Source organism: Bufo gargarizans, chromosome 10, assembly GCF_014858855.1.
Source record: "Bufo gargarizans isolate SCDJY-AF-19 chromosome 10, ASM1485885v1, whole genome shotgun sequence".
NCBI classification, from domain to species: domain Eukaryota; kingdom Metazoa; phylum Chordata; class Amphibia; order Anura; family Bufonidae; genus Bufo; species Bufo gargarizans.
In genome coordinates, this window is record NC_058089.1 from 13,170,483 (window position 1) to 13,188,627 (window position 18,145).

Consider the following 18,145-nt stretch of genomic DNA (forward strand, 5'->3'; position numbering starts at 1 on the left):
CCGAGTATCAGGTGGCAGAGCAGAGGACATTCCCGAGTATCAGGTGGCAGAGCAGAGGACATTCCCGAGTATCAGATCTCAGCGCAGAGTACATTCCAGAGTATCAGATCTCAGCGCAGAGGACATTCCAGAGTATCAGATCTCAGCGCAGAGGACATTCCCGAGTATCAGGTCTCAGAGCAGAGGACGTTCCCGAGTATCAGATCTCAGAGCAGAGGACATTCCAGAGTATCAGATCTCAGAGCAGAGGACATTCCCGAGTATCAGATCTCAGAGCAGAGGACATTCCCGAGTATCAGGTGGCAGAGCAGAGGACATTCCCGAGTATCAGGTGGCAGAGCAGAGGACATTCCCGAGTATCAGATCTCAGCGCAGAGTACATTCCAGAGTATCAGATCTCAGCGCAGAGGACATTCCAGAGTATCAGATCTCAGCGCAGAGGACATTCCAGAGTATCAGATCTCCGAGCAGAGGACATTCCCGAGTATCAGATCTCAGAGCAGAGGACATTCCCGAGTATCAGATCTCAGAGCAGAGGACATTCCCGAGTATCAGGTGGCAGAGCAGAGGACATTCCCGAGTATCAGGTGGCAGGGCAGAGGACATTCCCGAGTATCAGATCTCAGAGCAGAGGACATTCCCGAGTATCAGATCTCAGCGCTGAGTACATTCCAGAGTATCAGATCTCAGCGCAGAGGACATTCCAGAGTATCAGATCTCAGCGCAGAGGACATTCCAGAGTATCAGATCTCAGAGCAGAGGACATTCCCGAGTATCAGATCTCAGAGCAGAGGACATTCCAGACTATCAGGCGGCAGAGCAGAGGAGCTGTCTGTCTGTATTTGCTCTGTGCTAGTCGAGTGGTTAGGGGCCAGTGCTGGGGGCCCGGACATTCTCAGTGCATTAGGAGGGAGAGGAGAATATTACATGCGCTGAAGGTCGCTGCTCCCTGGGGAGCGTCACCTTGCGGATGTTACAGGGTTGTCCTTGAGCCCTCATCACACAAAGCGCTCCTGCCCTGGGGGATGTTCTGCAGCATCTGAGGCAGGAACTCATGTATAAATAATCTAGTGGACAAGGATTAGTGCATCACAGACCCCCTGGAGACCCCTGGACCCCAGCACAGACCGCTGACCAAGACCTTACGTATGTTCTGTGAGGTCTGCACCCCCTGTGCAGTGGAGGATCTCACGGAGGACAAGGGTGCAGACAGATTTACGTGGAGTCAGCTGCGCTCTCTGCTGGAGTCCGATACCCACCTCAAGTCTCATCAGACCCTGTCCTTCCTTCAATGCTTTACACTGTAGCTCTGCTCTATCAGGTGTAAGAAGGTACAAGGAATCATCATGGATGATAGGTACGTGTCAACGAGGTTCCTGGCCTCGGTGGAGTAAGAGTCAGCCCTGGTTTTTATGTGTCAGCAGCAGTTCCTGTTTGACACCTTGATACATAGTATGGCTATAATAGCTGATCCGGGACGGCTCTTACTGGGAGTAGTCAAAGTGCTGGGTGGGTGACTACTCCCCATGTTCTAGTCCAGGTTTTGCCAGGCATCAAAACCAGCCAGCACTGCCAGGTGGAGAGGACTACCTCCGTCTGACAGTGAAGCTCAGGAGGGCTGTGTGCTGGGATCTGAGGGCTGTGCTGGGATCCGCGGCTTGAGTCGGGCTGGAGGTCTCAGACCCCTGTGAGGGCGAACAGGCCGCCTAACGCCTGCCTGTGGACTTGACAAGGCAGAACTTCCAACAGGGTGTGAAGTAACACCCAGGAGAAAAGGTGACTGTTTTGTATATGAACTTTTCATGTGTGTGAACGATCACCAAGCAACGTGCGTTTTTGTTTTGCTTTCACGTGAGAATAAACACTGATGTTTTGAACCAAGAACTTGTACTTTGCCTCTGTGCTGCACCCGCTAATCCTAACTACCATAGCAAATCCCCACATTTGGTGGAGGATGCGGGCAAGCGCAGTGAGGCTGGTGTGAACGCCGATTTTGGTTTGCCTTTTTGGGCACGGTTGTATGTCGTACATCAAACCAGCGGTATTACAACCCGTACCCCACGACAAAATGGAGGCTGTTGTGAAGGCCCTTGTGGAAGCTAATCTTCAGCAGCAAGAGACAAACCTGCATCAACGCAAGACTAATAAGCAGCAGCAAGAGACCAACCAGTTGCTGCTACAACACGTGATGGCTTTGCAGACAGCAGGAGCAACCCCAAGCGTCCACAATGCCCGGAAAGCAGTCAGTGCAGCGATTTCTAAGATGACACCCGCAGACGACAACGAAACCTACCTGCCGATGTATGAGAAAGTGGCCACCAGGGAAAAGCTGCCCGAAGACCAGTGGGCTGAAGTCATCGCTTCTTTCCTGGCATCAGAGTCCCAGCGCGTATATTTCGACTTGCTGGACTATCAAGCGGCCGACTACCCGAAGGTAAAGGGTGAGATTTTGGCAAGACTAGAGGTAAATGTGTTGTTCGGGGCCCAGCGGGTACATCAGTGGGGGTTTGAGCCGGCTGAGCCCGTGAGACCCCAGTATTATGACTTACTACGCCTTTTGCAAAAGTGGCTACAGCCTGATGTGCTGAGTCCCACGGCTATGCTGGATAGACTATTGGCTGATATATTCTGGAGGGCGCTGCCACCCCCTCTCCAGCTCTGGATCGGTCAAGTGTCTCTTGGAAATGCCCTGGAAATGGTGGACCTGGTGGAAAGCTATGAGGCCACTAAGAATCTTAAGGGGCGTTCTTTTGGGAGGGGGCCAGGTAAACCCCAGAACTCCCCACCCCAGGCCCAAAGGTATGAGCCGGTGAAACCCATCTACGAGGTTTCCACTATGGGCTGGACGCAGGTAATCTGCTGGCGGTGTCAGGAACCTGGCCACACTAGAGCTAAGTGTCCTCATCGGGTTGAGCACACAGACACTAATTGTGGTTACCGTCAGTCACTGTATGCTATGAAACAGTTTGCCACAGGTACCCCGGAGGCTCTAGACCACTTGTGCCAGGTGGAAGTGGGAGACACTCAAGCTGAGGCACTGCTGGACTCAAGGAGCTTGGTGACCCTAGTAAGGGCTACCCTAGTACGTCCTAGTATACTGGCCAGAAAGTTGGGGTGATGTGCATTCACAGAGACTTAAAAGACTACCCCGCAGCACTGGTGACTAACCACGGTAGCTGGCAGGTGGACCCACGAAGTGGCAGTCGCTGCAAACTTGCACTACGAACCCATAAATTGCCACCGGGACCGGAGTTGACAAACCTCAGCATCTCCGGGGAGAATTTCGGTACAGCCCAACACCGAGACCCAACCCTATCCCGGGCCTGGGAGAATGTGGTAATAGTTGATGGGGTACCCCAACAACCTGGGGCCAAGTCAATGTTTCCCCGTTTTGTGGTCAACCAGAATATGCTATATCGGGTAAACCAGCCGTGGGGTGAACCCATTCAACAGTTGGTGGTGCCCCGGCATATCGAAAACTCGTGTTAGAGTTAGCCCACCAACATGTTCTAGGGGGTCATCTGGGACTGCAGAAGACACAGGGCCGGATACTACAACGGTTTTACTGGCCCAGAGAGGTGGATGACGTTTGTAAGTCTTGCCCAACCTGCCAAACAACTAGCCCCCAGCACCTGTTCTGCAGTCCCTTAGTGCCTCTCCCTATTATCGAGACTCCAATTGAAAGAATCGCTATGGATCTCATAGGCCCAGTACCAAAGTCCACTAGAGGGCACCAACACATCTTGGTAGTTCTAGACTACACCACTCAGTACCCGGAGACAGTGCCACCGCGACATACATCGGCCAAACTCATAGCAAAGGAGTTAATGGAGATGTTCTCCAGAGTGAGACTACCTAAATAGGTTCTGACTGACCAGGGGACCCCGTTTATGTCCAAGATCATGAGGGAACTCTGTAAGTTGCTGAACATCAAGCAGAAACGGACGTCCGTCTATCACCCACAAACTGACGGCCTAGTAGAATGGTTTAATAAAACGTTAAAAACAATGTTAAAACGAGTAGTGTCTAAGGATAGGAAGGACTGGGATCTTCTTCTGCCCTATCTTATGTTTGCAGTGCGAGAGGTACCCCAGGCCTCTACTGGGTTTTCGCTCTTCGAACTACTATATGGCAGACATCCACGTGGTCTGTTGGACATAGCTAAAGAGGCGTGGGAGCAACAACCCACACCATATAAAAGCTTTATCGAATATGTTACCCAGATGCAGGAACGTATGGAAACCGTGTTGCCGCTGGTAAAGGAGCAAATGGAGGCAGCTCAGCGAGCTCAAAGTCGGGTGTATAATCGGCAGGCTCGGGTCCGGATCTTTAACCCGGGAGATCGAGTTTTGGTTCTGGTACCAACAGTGGACAGTAGGTTACTGCCTAGGTGGCAGGGACCCTACGAGGTACTCAAAAAGGTTGGAGAAGTAAACTACAAGGTGCACCAGCCAGGGCGGCGGAGCAGGTGTACCATGTGAATTTACTCAAACAGTGGAAGGATAGGGAAACCTGTACAGAAGACAGCCCACGGCCAGGTTCTCTAGGAGAAGAGGTACCGGCCCCGCTGTCTGATGCAAGAGAGGCGGCTGCCATAGTGAAGATTGACAGCCTCTCCTCTAAACAGACTCAGGGGGCCAGGGAGTTTGTCAGCAGGAACACGGATGTTCCTGGACCTCCCTGGACGCACTTCCATAATCCAGCATGACCTTGTCACTGAGCCTCAGGCCAAAATCCGGTTGAAACCATACCGGGTACCCGAGGCTCGGCGACAAGCCATCTCGGAGGAAGTGCAGCTAATGTTGCAACTAGACGTCATTGAGGAGTCTAGAAGTGAGTGGGCCAGTCCGATAGTCTTAATTCCAAAGCCGGACGTGTCTTTACGATTCAGTAACGATTTCCGGAAACTAAACAAAATCTCCAAGTTCGATGTATCCCATGCCCCAGGTAGAAGAGCTCATTGAGAGGTTCGGACAAGCCCGGTATTTTTCTGTTTTGGACCTCACCAAAGGGTACTGGCAGGTGCCCTTAACGGAGGCTGCCAAAGAGAAAACTGCCTTCATCACACCGGAGGGGCTATACCAGTATAAGGTGTTACCCTGTGGTCTGCATGGCGCCCCCGCCACTTTTCAGCGACTAATGGACATTGTGTTGCAACCACATCTTCGGTACGCCTCGGCTTACCTGGACTATATAGTCATCCACAGTACCGACTGGGAAAGTCACCTACCCAAAGTGCAGGCTGTAGTGGACTCCCTTCAGAAGTTTGGACTAACCGCTAACCCCAAAAAATGCGCGATAGGGTTAGAGGAGACTAAGTACCTGGGGTATTTCATTGGGGGCTGAGTCATTAAACCCCAAGTAAATAGAATAGAGGCGATAAGAAATTGGCCCGACCTGTCACCACTAAACAAGTAAAGTCATTCCTAGAAATGGTGGGCTATTAGATGAGGTTTATTCCTCACTTTGCTACTGTAGCCGCGCCATTGACAGGGCTCTTGAAGGGAAGTCAATGATGGTTCACTGGAATGACCAGGCGGAAGAGGCTTTCTCCGCTTTAAAGTCGGCCCTGTGCGGGTCCCCGGTTTAGGTGACGCCCGACTTCAAGAGGGAATTCATAGTACAGATGGACATCTCCAAAGTAGGCCTCGGTGCGGTACTGTCTCAGGAAGTCAACAGGGAGGAGCATCCAGTTGTCTTCCTCAGCCGTAAGCTAACCCCAGCTGAGCCCAGGTACAGTATAGTGGAGAGAGAGTGCCTGACCATCAAGTGGGCACTCGAGTCTCTCCGCTATTATTTGTTGGGGAGAACATTCCGCCTGGTGACCGACCACTCCCCTCTCAAGTGGAAGAGCCAGGCCAAGGACAGAAATGCCTGAGTCACCGGGTGGTTCCTGTCCTTACAGAACTTTAAGCTCTCCGTAGAACATAGAGCAGGCCGGTTGCAGGGAAACGCGGATGTCCTGTCCCCAGTATACTGTATGGCAGGTGTTCACCCCCTCAGGGTTGAACAAAGGGGGGAGGTATGTAAGAAGGCACAAGGAATCATCATGGATGATAGGTACGTGTCACCGAGGTTCCTGGCCTCGGTGGAGTAAGAGCCGTTTTTTATGTGTCAGCAGCAGTTGCTGTTTGACACCTTGATACTTAGTATGGCTATAATAGCTGATCCGGGACGGCGGCTCTTACTGGGAGTAGTCAAAGTGCTGGGTGGGTGACTACTCCCCATGTTCCAGGCCGGGTTTTGTCAGGCATAAAAACCAGCCAGCACTTCCAGGTGGAGGGGACTACCTCCGTCTGACAGTGGAGCTCAGGAGGTCTGTGTGCTGGGATCTGGGGGCTGTGTTGGGACCCGCGGCTTGAGGGCTCAGACCCTTGTGAGGGCGAACAGGCCGCCTAACGCCTGCCTGTGGACTTGGCAAGGCAGAACTTCCAACAGGGTGTGAAGTAACACTCAGGGGAAAAGGTGACTGTTTTGTATATGAACTTTTCATGTGTGTGAACGATCACCAAGCAACGTGCGTTTTTGTTTTGCTTTCACGTGAGAATAAACACTGATGTTTTGAACCAAGAGCTTGTACTTTGCCTCTGTGCTGCACCCGCTAATCCTAACTGCCAGAGCGAATCCGCACACAGGGCACATATATAATCAGCGACTCCAACTTGGATGGTCTGCTGGAGTCTGAAATTAGCAACCTATCTCATCAGAGGCTCAACCTGCTTCTGCCTCTCCCATGTGCTTTACCCTGCAGCTCTGCTCTTTCGGGGAACCAGCTTGGGTGCAGGAGGTGATCTTTCTGAAAGGCAACACAATTCAGCAGTTTGACATTATTCGGAATCATTATTAGAGAGGTCATATAATCTCAGCACTACTACCCCCAGAGTGGACGTCAGGCCACCCCCTCTCCCCTGGGATGTCAGTGCGGATCTGCTCAGTGCCTGTCACTCTGGTAAATAATGGATGAAAGCTTTTTGTGGATTTCGGTGGAATCTGGATGAGATGACAATAAGCGGCGGCCTTTCCTGCAGCCATGTGACCTTAGGCAGACGTGCGGCTCCACTGCGCAGCATTACATCATCAGATGACATCACTCAATCTGAATTAGTGAACGGCGCAGCAGACACAGATCCGTCTTCAGCGATGACCTCACCGGATTCACAAAGCGAGCGCCCCGTCAGCGCCCATTCCCCGCACGCTCAGTCCTGAAGATTCCTCTTGACGTGAAAACGTTCTTTTCCTTTAAAATAATCTTCTCTGTCACATCCGATCCCGCAGACGGTGACCCTTCTGGATTAACGGGGGGAAGCGGGCTGTGGAAATGTCGCAGACAACGGCCAATTATAACGATCAGAGCGGAGAGGCATGATGGGGTTAACCCAACAGCTGCCAGCCCTTGGACAACGCAATGTGGGAGCATCAAGAATATTCAGGGAAATCCGGAACCAGTGCATCCAACTGCTGCCAGATTATCAGATGTTGGTCATAGAAAATTCCATAAGCTTAACATGTAAGGCCTGACAACCTGAAGGAGCCCGAAATACCACGTCACACGAGGGGAGTCACCGCAGTGCTTCTGTTCTGGTGAGACTCCATGTTGTTCAGCACTCAGACTTTCTGAATAATCAGATTGCAGATTATGGATGTAGCAGTGTACGATCCACTGTAGCTGTATATACAGTTAGCCCCTCACCGGTCAGGTCCTGGTGCAGGAGGACCGTGCAGTACAGAAAACCCCCCACCGGTCAGGTCCTGGTGCAGGATGTCTGTGCAGTACAGAAAACCCCCCACCGGTCAGGTCCTGGTGCAGGAGGTCTGTGCAGGACAGAAAGCCCCCCCCCCCCCCCTCCACCAGTCAGATCCTGGTGCAGGAGGTCCATTCAGGACAGAAAGCCCCCCACCGGTCAGGTCCTAGTGCAGGAGGTCCATTCAGGACAAAGTCCCGACTGGTCAGGTCCTAGTACAGGAGGTCCATGCAGGACAGGAAGCCCCCACTGGTCAGGTCCTGGTTCAGGAGGACTGTGCAGGACAGAAAGCCCCCCACATTAGGCCCTGGTTCAGGAGGTCCATGCAGGACAAATCCTCTACCAGTCAGATCCTGGTGCAGGAGGTCCATTCATGACAGAAAGCCCCCCACCGGTCAGGTCCTAGTGCAGGAGGTCCATTCAGGACAAAGCCCCGACTGGTCAGGTCCTAGTACAGGAGGTCCATGCAGGACAGAAAGCCCCCCACATTAGGCCCTGGTTCAGGAGGTCCATGCAGGACAAATCCTCCACCAGTCAAGTCCTGGTGCAGGAGGTCCATGCAGGACAGAAAGCCCCCCACCAGTCAGATCCTGGTGCAGGAGGTCCATTCATGACAGAAAGCCCCCCACCGGTCAGGTCCTAGTGCAGGAGGTCCATTCAGGACAAAGCCCCGACTGGTCAGGTCCTAGTACAGGAGGTCCATGCAGGACAGAAAGCCCCCCACATTAGGCCCTGGTTCAGGAGGTCCATGCAGGACAAATCCTCCACCAGTCAAGTCCTGGTGCAGGAGGTCCATGCAGGACAAAGCCCCCCTCACAGATCACAGGAGTGTCCTGTGTGTGCTGCGATCCCTGGCGGTCAGTGGTTGATACGCATCTGTGTAGTTTCAGCTTTGCTTGCGGCTATGTCTGAACACGCCCTTAGGCCATATTCACACTGCACATATGTTCACAGCTTTATTGCTGCAACTATCCTGAATCTGTGGGAAAAAAATTGTACTGAATTTGTAAGAAAAAAACTAAATGACGGCTGCGCTGGAATATCCTGTGCGCTACGGCCATTTCACAGGTGAAAGATTTATTTCAGAACTGCACCAAAAATCCTCTACAGATTTACAACACCTGTGACTGGAGGTGTTATAACCCCGTGCAGATGGAGCAGAGAACACTGCAGGGAACTGAGGGCGTGCCGCTAACCGCCAGCCCCGCCGTGCTTCTATCAAGCTGCAGAATTATCGGGAGTTTCAGACTGTAAAATACAAAGGGTTAAATCTAAAAATCCCCATCGCGCTCTGCAGCAGCCGCGCCACAAGCCTCAGGCCGGGTTCACACATCGCGGATTTGTAGCAGATTTCAGACTGAAACATCAAACTCTATCACTTTACAGCATGAAAGACCCCCAGGCGGTAGATATTGTATGATCTTCACATCTGCCTGTAGATACTCTGTCCGTGGCGCTGAGCGCCGGTGGCTGGACGGGTCGCAGAGTCCTCAGACCCTCCGTGATCAGGAAGTGACGACATATCTGCCATGTTCTTTGGCTGCGCCGTATACAAAGTAACCACTGAGTGATACAATGTCACTAGAGAGGAGCGAATTTCATATTTTCAAATTCGTTCACATTCAAGCAGAATTGCGTTATGGATCACGTTACCACGGAGCATAAAGCAGTTTTATGACGGAATTCCGTTATTCATTCCGTCATAATAGAAGTTACAGGCGAGGTCTGATTAGACACTGGGTCTTTCTACAAGAGCGCGTAAAATTGTTTCCCTAAAGAACGGCTCTCAGAGGCTACTTTTGGGCAGTGCACTTCTTGGTCAGAGATTGTGACTGCTAGACATGCCTCATAGCAACGCACTGGAAGACATTTTGCTCAATTTTTGTCCGATTTTGAGAGGCGACGCATCATTGGACAGAGAGAAGCAGGATGGTCGTTTCGATGTTCTGACCTTTCTGTTGGGAGAGGTGGTTACGCGAGGGCACCAACATGGTGAACAGGCTCCGGACGGCCCAGACGGACACCAGCAGAGAGAATCGTGTGACCCACCAGCAAGCACGAGAAAGTCCCATCATCCAGACCCAGGCGGCCACTGCATTACACCCGTCTCTGCAGGAAACTTCACCCCAACAACAACTTCTCGGGGTGGGATTATTGTATTATATCACATTCCATGAAATGATATTTTCTATAATCGTTATTCTGTTGCATTATGTTATTATATTATTGCACAGAACTATGTTTTTCCTTTTATTATTATCTTGTATTGCATATTATTTGTATTCTCATGTATTATATTATTGATATTCATTTACCTTCACCTCCTGGATCAAGGCCAGATTAATCAGCTGACTGAAGGACTGTCCGACCGCAGTCAGGACCTCATTGATGGAGACCTTCATTGCTGAAAGGACTTCTTCATCACTTGTCCGGGTGCATCTAGAAGAGAATTTGGGGTTCAGTTATGCAGCGATGGAGGGTCAGGGGGCAGCACAATGTGGCCGGGACCAGGGGCGTCTCTGGGATTACAGAAGTGAATGGAGGAGCTAAGCTGCAGTACCTGACTCAGCCCATATAGAAGGATGGCGCTGTTTCTGGAAAAACAGCAAGTTTTCTTTCCTCATCCAGCCCCTTTAAGCAAGCTGCAGCCACTGCCCCCCATAATTGTGAGTGTACCCCTAAAGAGATTGTGCCCTGTACCAATATCCACAGACCCAGCGGCTCGCGCCATTCATGTCGCCATGACTCGTTCTTACCTTTCGGTGATTTCTGTGAGTTCAGAACATTTCTCCATTAATAAACTTTCATTCTGTGGAGGAATAAAAAGGGACATTTGTTATTGGCCTCATTTAAAGGGCCAGCACCCATAAACATCAAGCTGATGTGCTGTCCGCCCGTAACTATCAGCCGATCTATAAATACTTGAAGCGGTCAGCAGAACATCCACCCAACAAGTCAATCGTCCGAAAAACATATTTTTCATCCGCCGTGGTGTGATTGCTTCCACTCTCCTCGGAAACGACTTCATTAGACGCTATTATTCTACTCGGAAACCTGATAACACATTATTTTTTCCCATAATTTATGTCGATCCCAAGCAACTATTACAGGGATAAGTGTGCGAGAGTGGAGAGGCGGCGACGAGAAGCCACGCCGCGAATGAGATGGCTCCGACCTCGGGAAATTACAAGTAGATAATTCAGGTTGTGTTTCACGCTGAAAGAGAAAACATCTGAACCGTCCGAAGTCATTCAATTATCGCAATAAACCGCCATCCGTACAATTAACTAGCAGCCGCCATCGCCCAGCGCCTTGAATGCAGGATGAAGGTCTGGACGTTCTCGCTGCTCCAGGCTCCGGCAAATTTTACAAAGTTTAGACAGAAAGAAAAGAGATACAACAACCCTCATCTTCCTCATCGGACGCCGGGTCTTTTTTTTATTTAAAACATTTCTTATTTTCATGAAAGCAATCACATGTACGCACAGCGCTACTGGACACATCTGTAACAGACAGAGACAATAGAGAAGAGGCTTTATTTACTATTAAACAATATTTCTCTTTCTACCTTCCACCCCTTCTCTCCGCACAATCATCCGTTTTTCTAATGATGTCTTATTGTCGCATTGTGCTTCGGTCTCCATTGGTCCGGTTATTTATCTGAGCGAACACAGGATTTTCTTTGAGAGATGTAACAAGTTGTGTCTGGAGTACTTTATGTTTCATCTGTCGCTACGCTCCCTTCTGCCTGCGGAATTTTGGAGATCGATCTGAAGTCTGCCTAATCTGTTTCCCTAAGGCCCCTTCTTTCACACGGGCGAGATTTCCGCGCGGATGCGATGCGCGAGTTGAACGCATTGCACCCGCACTGAATCCGGACCCATTCATTTCTATGGGGCTGTGCACACGAGCGGTGATTTTCACGCATCACTTGTGCGTTGCGTGAAAATTGCAGCATGCTCCTCTTTGTGCGTTTTTCACGTAACACAGGCCCCATAGAAATGAATGGGGTTGCGTGAAAATCGCAAGCAAGTGCGGATGCGGTGCGATTTTCACGCACGGTTGCTAGGAGACGATCGGGATAGAGACACGATCATTATTTTCCCTTATAACATGGTTAGAAGGGAAAATAATAGCATTATGAATACAGAATGCATAGTACAATAGCGTTGGAGGGGTTAAAAAAAATAAAAAATAATTTAACTCACCTTAATCCACTTGCTCGCGCAGCCGGCATCTCTTCTGTCTTCATCTTTGCTGTGTGCAGGAACAGGACCTGTGGTGACGTCACTATGCACATCACATGGTCCGTCACATGATCCATCACCATGGTAAAAGATCATGTGACAGACCATGTGATGACCGGAGTGACGTCACCACAGGACCTTTTCCTGCACACAGCAAAAAAGAAGACAGAAGGAGATGCCAGCTGCGCGAGCAAGTGGATTAAGGTGAGTTAAATTATTTTTTTTATTTTTTTTAACCCCTCCAGCGCTATTGTACTATGCATTCTGTATTCAGAATCCTATTATTTTCCCTTATAACCATGTTATAAGGGAAAATAGTACAATCTACAGAACACCGATCCCTTCGGGTTTGGGTACCAAACATGCTGATTTTTCTCACGCGCGTGCAAAACGCATTACAATGTTTTGCACTCGCGCGGAAAAATTGTGCATGTTCCCGCAACGCACCCGCACCTTGCCCGTGTGAAAGGGGCCTAAGAGATACAATGTTGTTAATTGGAAAGGTGTCACTTATCATTTGTATTTCTTCGTCTGTTGAGAAACTCTCAATAAAAGTTTGCCATAAAAAAAAAAAAAAAAAAAGGCCTTTGTCATCTTAGTTTTTTACTTTCCACCTCTACTATCTCCAGCATTAAGCATTTTTTTTAACTGGGAAATAACTTCAGCCAATGCAATAATAGGCATCTCTTCGCGGCTCATAGAGAGAGATGCGCCATCATTGGGATATGCTGGTGCGATGTGTTATGTATATGGCGTTGGTGAATCTGGCAGTTGTATGCTCATTTTGTCCAGTAGTAACCTGTGCACCTTTCCCCAGAAGGATGCCGGATCTGTACCATCTGCTCTTGTCGGGTTCCTGTCTTTTCTAGAAGGTCTGTGAGGGTCCTGGACGCCCCCCCAGAAAGAGCTCGAAAACATTGAATGACCTAAAGCCTCCAATCTGTTGTATCCGAACAGAGGTTATAAAGGAAAGAACTACAAGTGGCAGCGCCTTAAATACACTGTTGCTGCAAACTTTAACTTGACATAAAACACAAAATCCACTGAAAAGTCAAGAAAAAGTTTCTTGTGACCGATTTTTTTACTTGTCCAGTGCTGCATCAGTATTTAGTGCATGAATAGAGGGCACCATAGGCCGTAGGGGTCACTGATGCAGAGAACTCTGTGTTCTGCACAGGCCACGGTGAGTCTGATGGACAATGGCGGTCTGTATGACAGAGTGTAGTCCTGGTAAGCAGGAGGGGGCACAGGCTTCCTGGTTATGGCCATGTGCAGGGTGGCTTGAGACGATGTAAAGCAGGGACCTCGGGATGTTGCACCGCAGTGTTCCTCTGGGCAGCGAAAAGGACCTTCTAAAAAGGGAAAGCTGGAACCAGAACTTTGGCCGAGCATGCTTTGTACACGAGTCCCCTCTTGATGCTTGGATCCCTTGGTGCTGACGCACTGCTAGGACTCGGCAGCAGAGAGTTGGGCACCAGACGCAGGACATTGCAGAGAGGGCGGTCCTCTGGGGCTTGGATGAGTTTAGACAGATGGGGCAGTGAGTGCCCGCTGCACAGGGCAAAGTAGTGAGCCCATGATCAAGCAGACAGAGACTGTGTGGACTCCAATGTTGCATTGACCCAGTACAGGTGGAAGACAAACCCTGCGAGTGTGCCCTAGTGCCTGAAGGGCAACCACCACTGAGACGGCCAACTATTTAACCAGTTCCTGTGCTAACTACTAAGGTGCCTGCAGAGGAGTCTGTTCCCCAGAGCCTGAGTGTTGTTCATGGCAGAGACTATCATGACAACTGTGCCCATTATTCCTGGCATGGTGTTTTTCTCAACTGCTGTAGAGGGACTTCTGTACCCCTGGGCGTTACCCACTTCACTACTGCACTGCAGATTGTGTCAGGCTCTTTTCAGACTGCATCTTGTGTCCACTTACCGTATGCCCCCAAAAAGCTCCCACCAGGCGCATGAAAGAGACCCCTAGGTAACCATTACACTGACAGGTGCCAAAAAGAGAGTTCTTCTGGCCTCCATTTGGTGGCACCCGATGAGGTTTCACTTTCTTGGCCACAGAGTCACGCAAAGGAAAGAATGGACAGGACCTGGTAGACCCTCTTAGACCCCTCCTAGAATGACACCTCGTGGCTACCTACTCCAGTGCTGGAGGCGATAGTAAAGGGTGGACAGGACCCCAGTAGACCCCCGTGGCCAGCTACATTGGTGTAGGAAGAGACAGAAAGGTGGACGGAACCCTGGTAGATCCAGGTGGTTAGCTACTGGGGTGTAGGAAGAGATAGAAAGGTAGGCAGATCCTTGTAGTTAGTTACTCTGGTGTATGAAAAGATCTAAAGGTGGACAGGACCCAGCAGACTTTCATGGCTAGTTACTCTGGTGTAGGAAGAGACAGAAAGGTGGCAAAACCCTGGTAGACCAGCTACTCTGGTCTATGAAGAGACAGGAAGATGGACAGGACCCTGTAGACCTTTGTGGCTAGCTACTCTGGTGTAGGAAGGGGCAAAAAGATGGACAGGACCAGTAGACCTTTGTGGCTAGCTACTCTGGTATAGGAAGAGATAGAAAGGTGGACAGAACCCTGGTAGACCCAGCTGGTTAGCTACTGTGGTGTAGGAAGAGATAAAAAAAGGTGGGAAGATCCTTGATAGACTTTCATTGCTAGTTAATCTGGTGTAGGAAGTGGCAGAACGGTGGACAGGACCCAGTAGACCTTTGTGGCTAGCTACTCTGGTGTAGTAAGAGACAGAAAGGTAGCAAAACCCTGGTAGACCCTGGTGGCTAGCTACTCTGGTGTATGAAGAGACAGGACCCAGTAGACCTTCACAGCTAGCTACTCTGGTGCAGGACGGGGCAAAAAGATGGACATGACCCAGTAGACCTTTGTGGCTAGCTACTCTGGTATAGGAAGAGATAGAAAGGTGGACAGGACCCCGGTAGACCCTCTTGACTGCCTCATCTAGAATTACACCTCTTATCTACAGGACCTATTTCAGTGTTGGTGACAGGACCCTGGTGGACCTTGTTTACTTCCTCTTGACCAATATGTGCACACTTTGACGGGCCTACACAGTTTTCACCTTACCTCTTGCATCTGTTCTGTTGATGTTCTGCTGAACATATTGTATTCCTTGATCATGGACTGCACATGGCAGTCGGTTCTGATGCTCATAGAATGGACCCGTTTCCAGCGGTTCTTCTCCAGCTTTTGGACAATCTTTGTGAGCTCGGTGCTTATGATCCAAGCTCTCCTCAGCAGCATCTCCAAGCTGTTCTGAGTGCTGTCTTGTGAGGAGAACATAAGGTCGGTCTGAGAGTCATCATCAGTGCTGATGGGTTTAGACTGGAGAATGCACATGCACTCGCACTCCGTCATCAGCAGGAGGTCATCCATCCACCGCTGAACCGAGTCCACCTGCATGAGGTTCATCCTGCAACAGACACCACATATTACTTGAGCGCCACCAAGGACAGGAGATTAGGACACACATGGAGGTTTGGATAAACCTTTCGCTATTAGTCGACCGTCTACCTTAGAAAATTATATCGAGATTCATTACACAGGGCTTGGGTCGTGACACTTCACCCCATAGTTCTTACATTTATAGGGGCCACACACTGATATAATGGGATGTCCTGTCTGTGGGGGAGCACAGGTCGGACCCCATTGGTTGGGCTGGACAGCTGCGGTGGGCTTGTGGGCAAGACTGTAGGCTATGGAGGGTGGGTCAGACTGCAATGGTGGGGTTAGTGGTCAGGCGGCTAGTGACAGACGTCGCCATTGTGCTCCTGGACTCTGTGGTACTGGAAGAAACCAGAGCGATTTCCAGCACTTGTCACGAGTGGAGGTTCAGCATCCCCTCCCCCACCACACTTTAATTCTGCTTCCTCTCTGAAGCTTTTCCTCATCGTGTCTTCTCCGTTTTAATAAAAGTAATTAAATTCATTGATTTTAGTGTTAGGATATGGAGAATGTTAAATTTACTCAGCAGATACTGTACAAATGTGCAACTCTGAGTCACTCAGAAAATTTATACTCCTGGAACGTGTTCTCAGCGCCCGGATTATCTGATAAGTGATTCACCGCACTGCAAGATACAGCAAAAACAGCAGAAAAGACCAATGACTAGGACTGGACCGAAAACCTAAAAGAGCAAATGTGCAAACATACAATGCATAGGAGTGAGGATCCTGGGAAAAAACTGCAGCAATGAGATGGATTAGACACTGTGATATCTGTATTATCCTCCAGAGCTGCACTCACTATTCTGCTGGTGCAATCACTGTGTACATACATTACTTATCCTGTACTGATCCTGAGTTACATCCTGAATTATACTCCAGAGCTGCACTCACTATTCTGCTGGTGCAGTCACTGTGTACATACATTACTTATCCTGTACTGATCCTGAGTTACATCTTGTATTATACTCCAGAGCTGCACTCACTATTCTGCTGGTGCAGTCACTGTGTACATACATTACTTATCCTGTACTGATCCTGAGTTACATCCTGTATTATACCCCAGAGCTGCACTCACTATTCTGCTGGTGCAGTCTCTGTGTACATACATTACTTATCCTGTACTGATCCTGAGTTACATCCTGTATTATACTCCAGAGCTGCACTCACTATTCTGCTGGTGCAATCACTGTGTACATACATTACTTATCCTGTACTGATCCTGAGTTACATCCTGAATTATACTCCAGAGCTGCACTCACTATTCTGCTGGTGCAGTCACTGTGTACATACATTACTTATCCTGTACTGATCCTGAGTTACATCTTGTATTATACTCCAGAGCTGCACTCACTATTCTGCTGGTGCAGTCACTGTGTACATACATTACTTATCCTGTACTGATCCTGAGTTACATATTGTATTATACTCCAGAGCTGCACTCACTATTCTGCTGGTGCAGTCTGTGTACATACATTACTTATCCTGTACTGATCCTGAGTTACATCCTGTATTATACTCCAGAGCTGCACTCACTATTCTGCTGGTGCAGTCACTGTGTACATACATTACTTATCCTGTACTGATCCTGAGTTACATCCTGTATTATACTCCAGAGCTGCACTCACTATTCTGCTGGTGCAGTCACTGTGTACATACATTACTTATCCTGTACTGATCCTGAGTTACATCCTGTATTATACTCCAGAGCTGCACTCACTATTCTGCCGGTGCAGTCACTGTGTACATACATTACTTATCCTGTACTGATCCTGAGTTACATCCTGTATTATACTCCAGAGCTGCACTCACTGTTCTGCTGGTGGAGTTGCTGTTGTCACACCTTACATAACTGATCCTGAGGTACCAGCAGGAGATGCTCGGGGATTTCAGCTCTAGTATTATTATTAAATCAGTTAATTTTTTTCCAGTTCAGAATTTGGAGATTTGCAGTTTTCTTTTGGTTTATTGCAGTAAATACTTGGATGCCCCGTGACATTTCACTTCAATGGGGCCACAAATAATGCGGAGAGCGCTCTGTGTGCTGTCTGCATCCGTTGCTCCGTTCTGTGCCCCCCCCCCCCAAAAAAAATAGAACATGTCCTATTCTTGTCCGTTTTGCGGACTGCAAAACGCGGCGCGGTAGTGTGCACGCGCCCTACGTCTGTGTTGTACTCCTGCTGTTATTCCTCCTAGAAATGTATAACAATTGACATCGGGGAGCGGCCGGACGTTCCCACAGCTGACACTGTCTTGCAGGATGAGGAGATCCGTTTCCGCCGGCCGGGGAGGTCATTACATAATGCAGTCAGGAGGCGGCGGCCGGACAGCGCTTCGGGAGGAGTGCTCCTTAATTCCAAGAAATCTCCAACAGCGATAACCATGGAATCGTCCATCTAGTGACAGAGCGCCAGGCCCCCCCCCCCCTCACTGCGACACTTGCCCTTTAAAGGAGCGGCAGATGAGATCAGGAGTCCTGTAGGTGCGAGGACGGAAACTCATCAGAGAAGGTTAATTGTCTGGAATCCGGGCAAGAAGTGGAGCCCAAATGTTAATGGATCCAAGAGAGAAAAACCCACAGAAAGTTCACTCCCCGCATGGAAGAAAATGTCAGCAAATGCTTCACAAAATCCATCATCATCCATCTACCTCCCATCTATCTATTTATCCATCCATCTAATATCCATCC

The 18,145-nt window shown here is 49.5% G+C and overlaps 1 protein-coding gene across 1 annotated transcript in view; it reads right to left on the bottom strand.

Annotated features, from left to right (window-relative positions):
• The window catches only part of INSC (INSC spindle orientation adaptor protein), a 120,271-nt gene that overhangs the window by 74,612 nt on the left and 27,514 nt on the right, over positions 1 to 18,145 (bottom strand). Inside the window, exons 2-4 of the mRNA XM_044270772.1 lie at positions 15,080 to 15,425; positions 10,499 to 10,551; positions 10,058 to 10,181 (exon numbers count right to left, since the gene is read on the bottom strand). Of these exons, the coding sequence (XP_044126707.1) occupies positions 10,058 to 10,181; positions 10,499 to 10,551; positions 15,080 to 15,424 (522 nt within the window). The 5' untranslated portion in view covers position 15,425. The remainder of the gene's footprint in view (positions 1 to 10,057; positions 10,182 to 10,498; positions 10,552 to 15,079; positions 15,426 to 18,145) is intronic.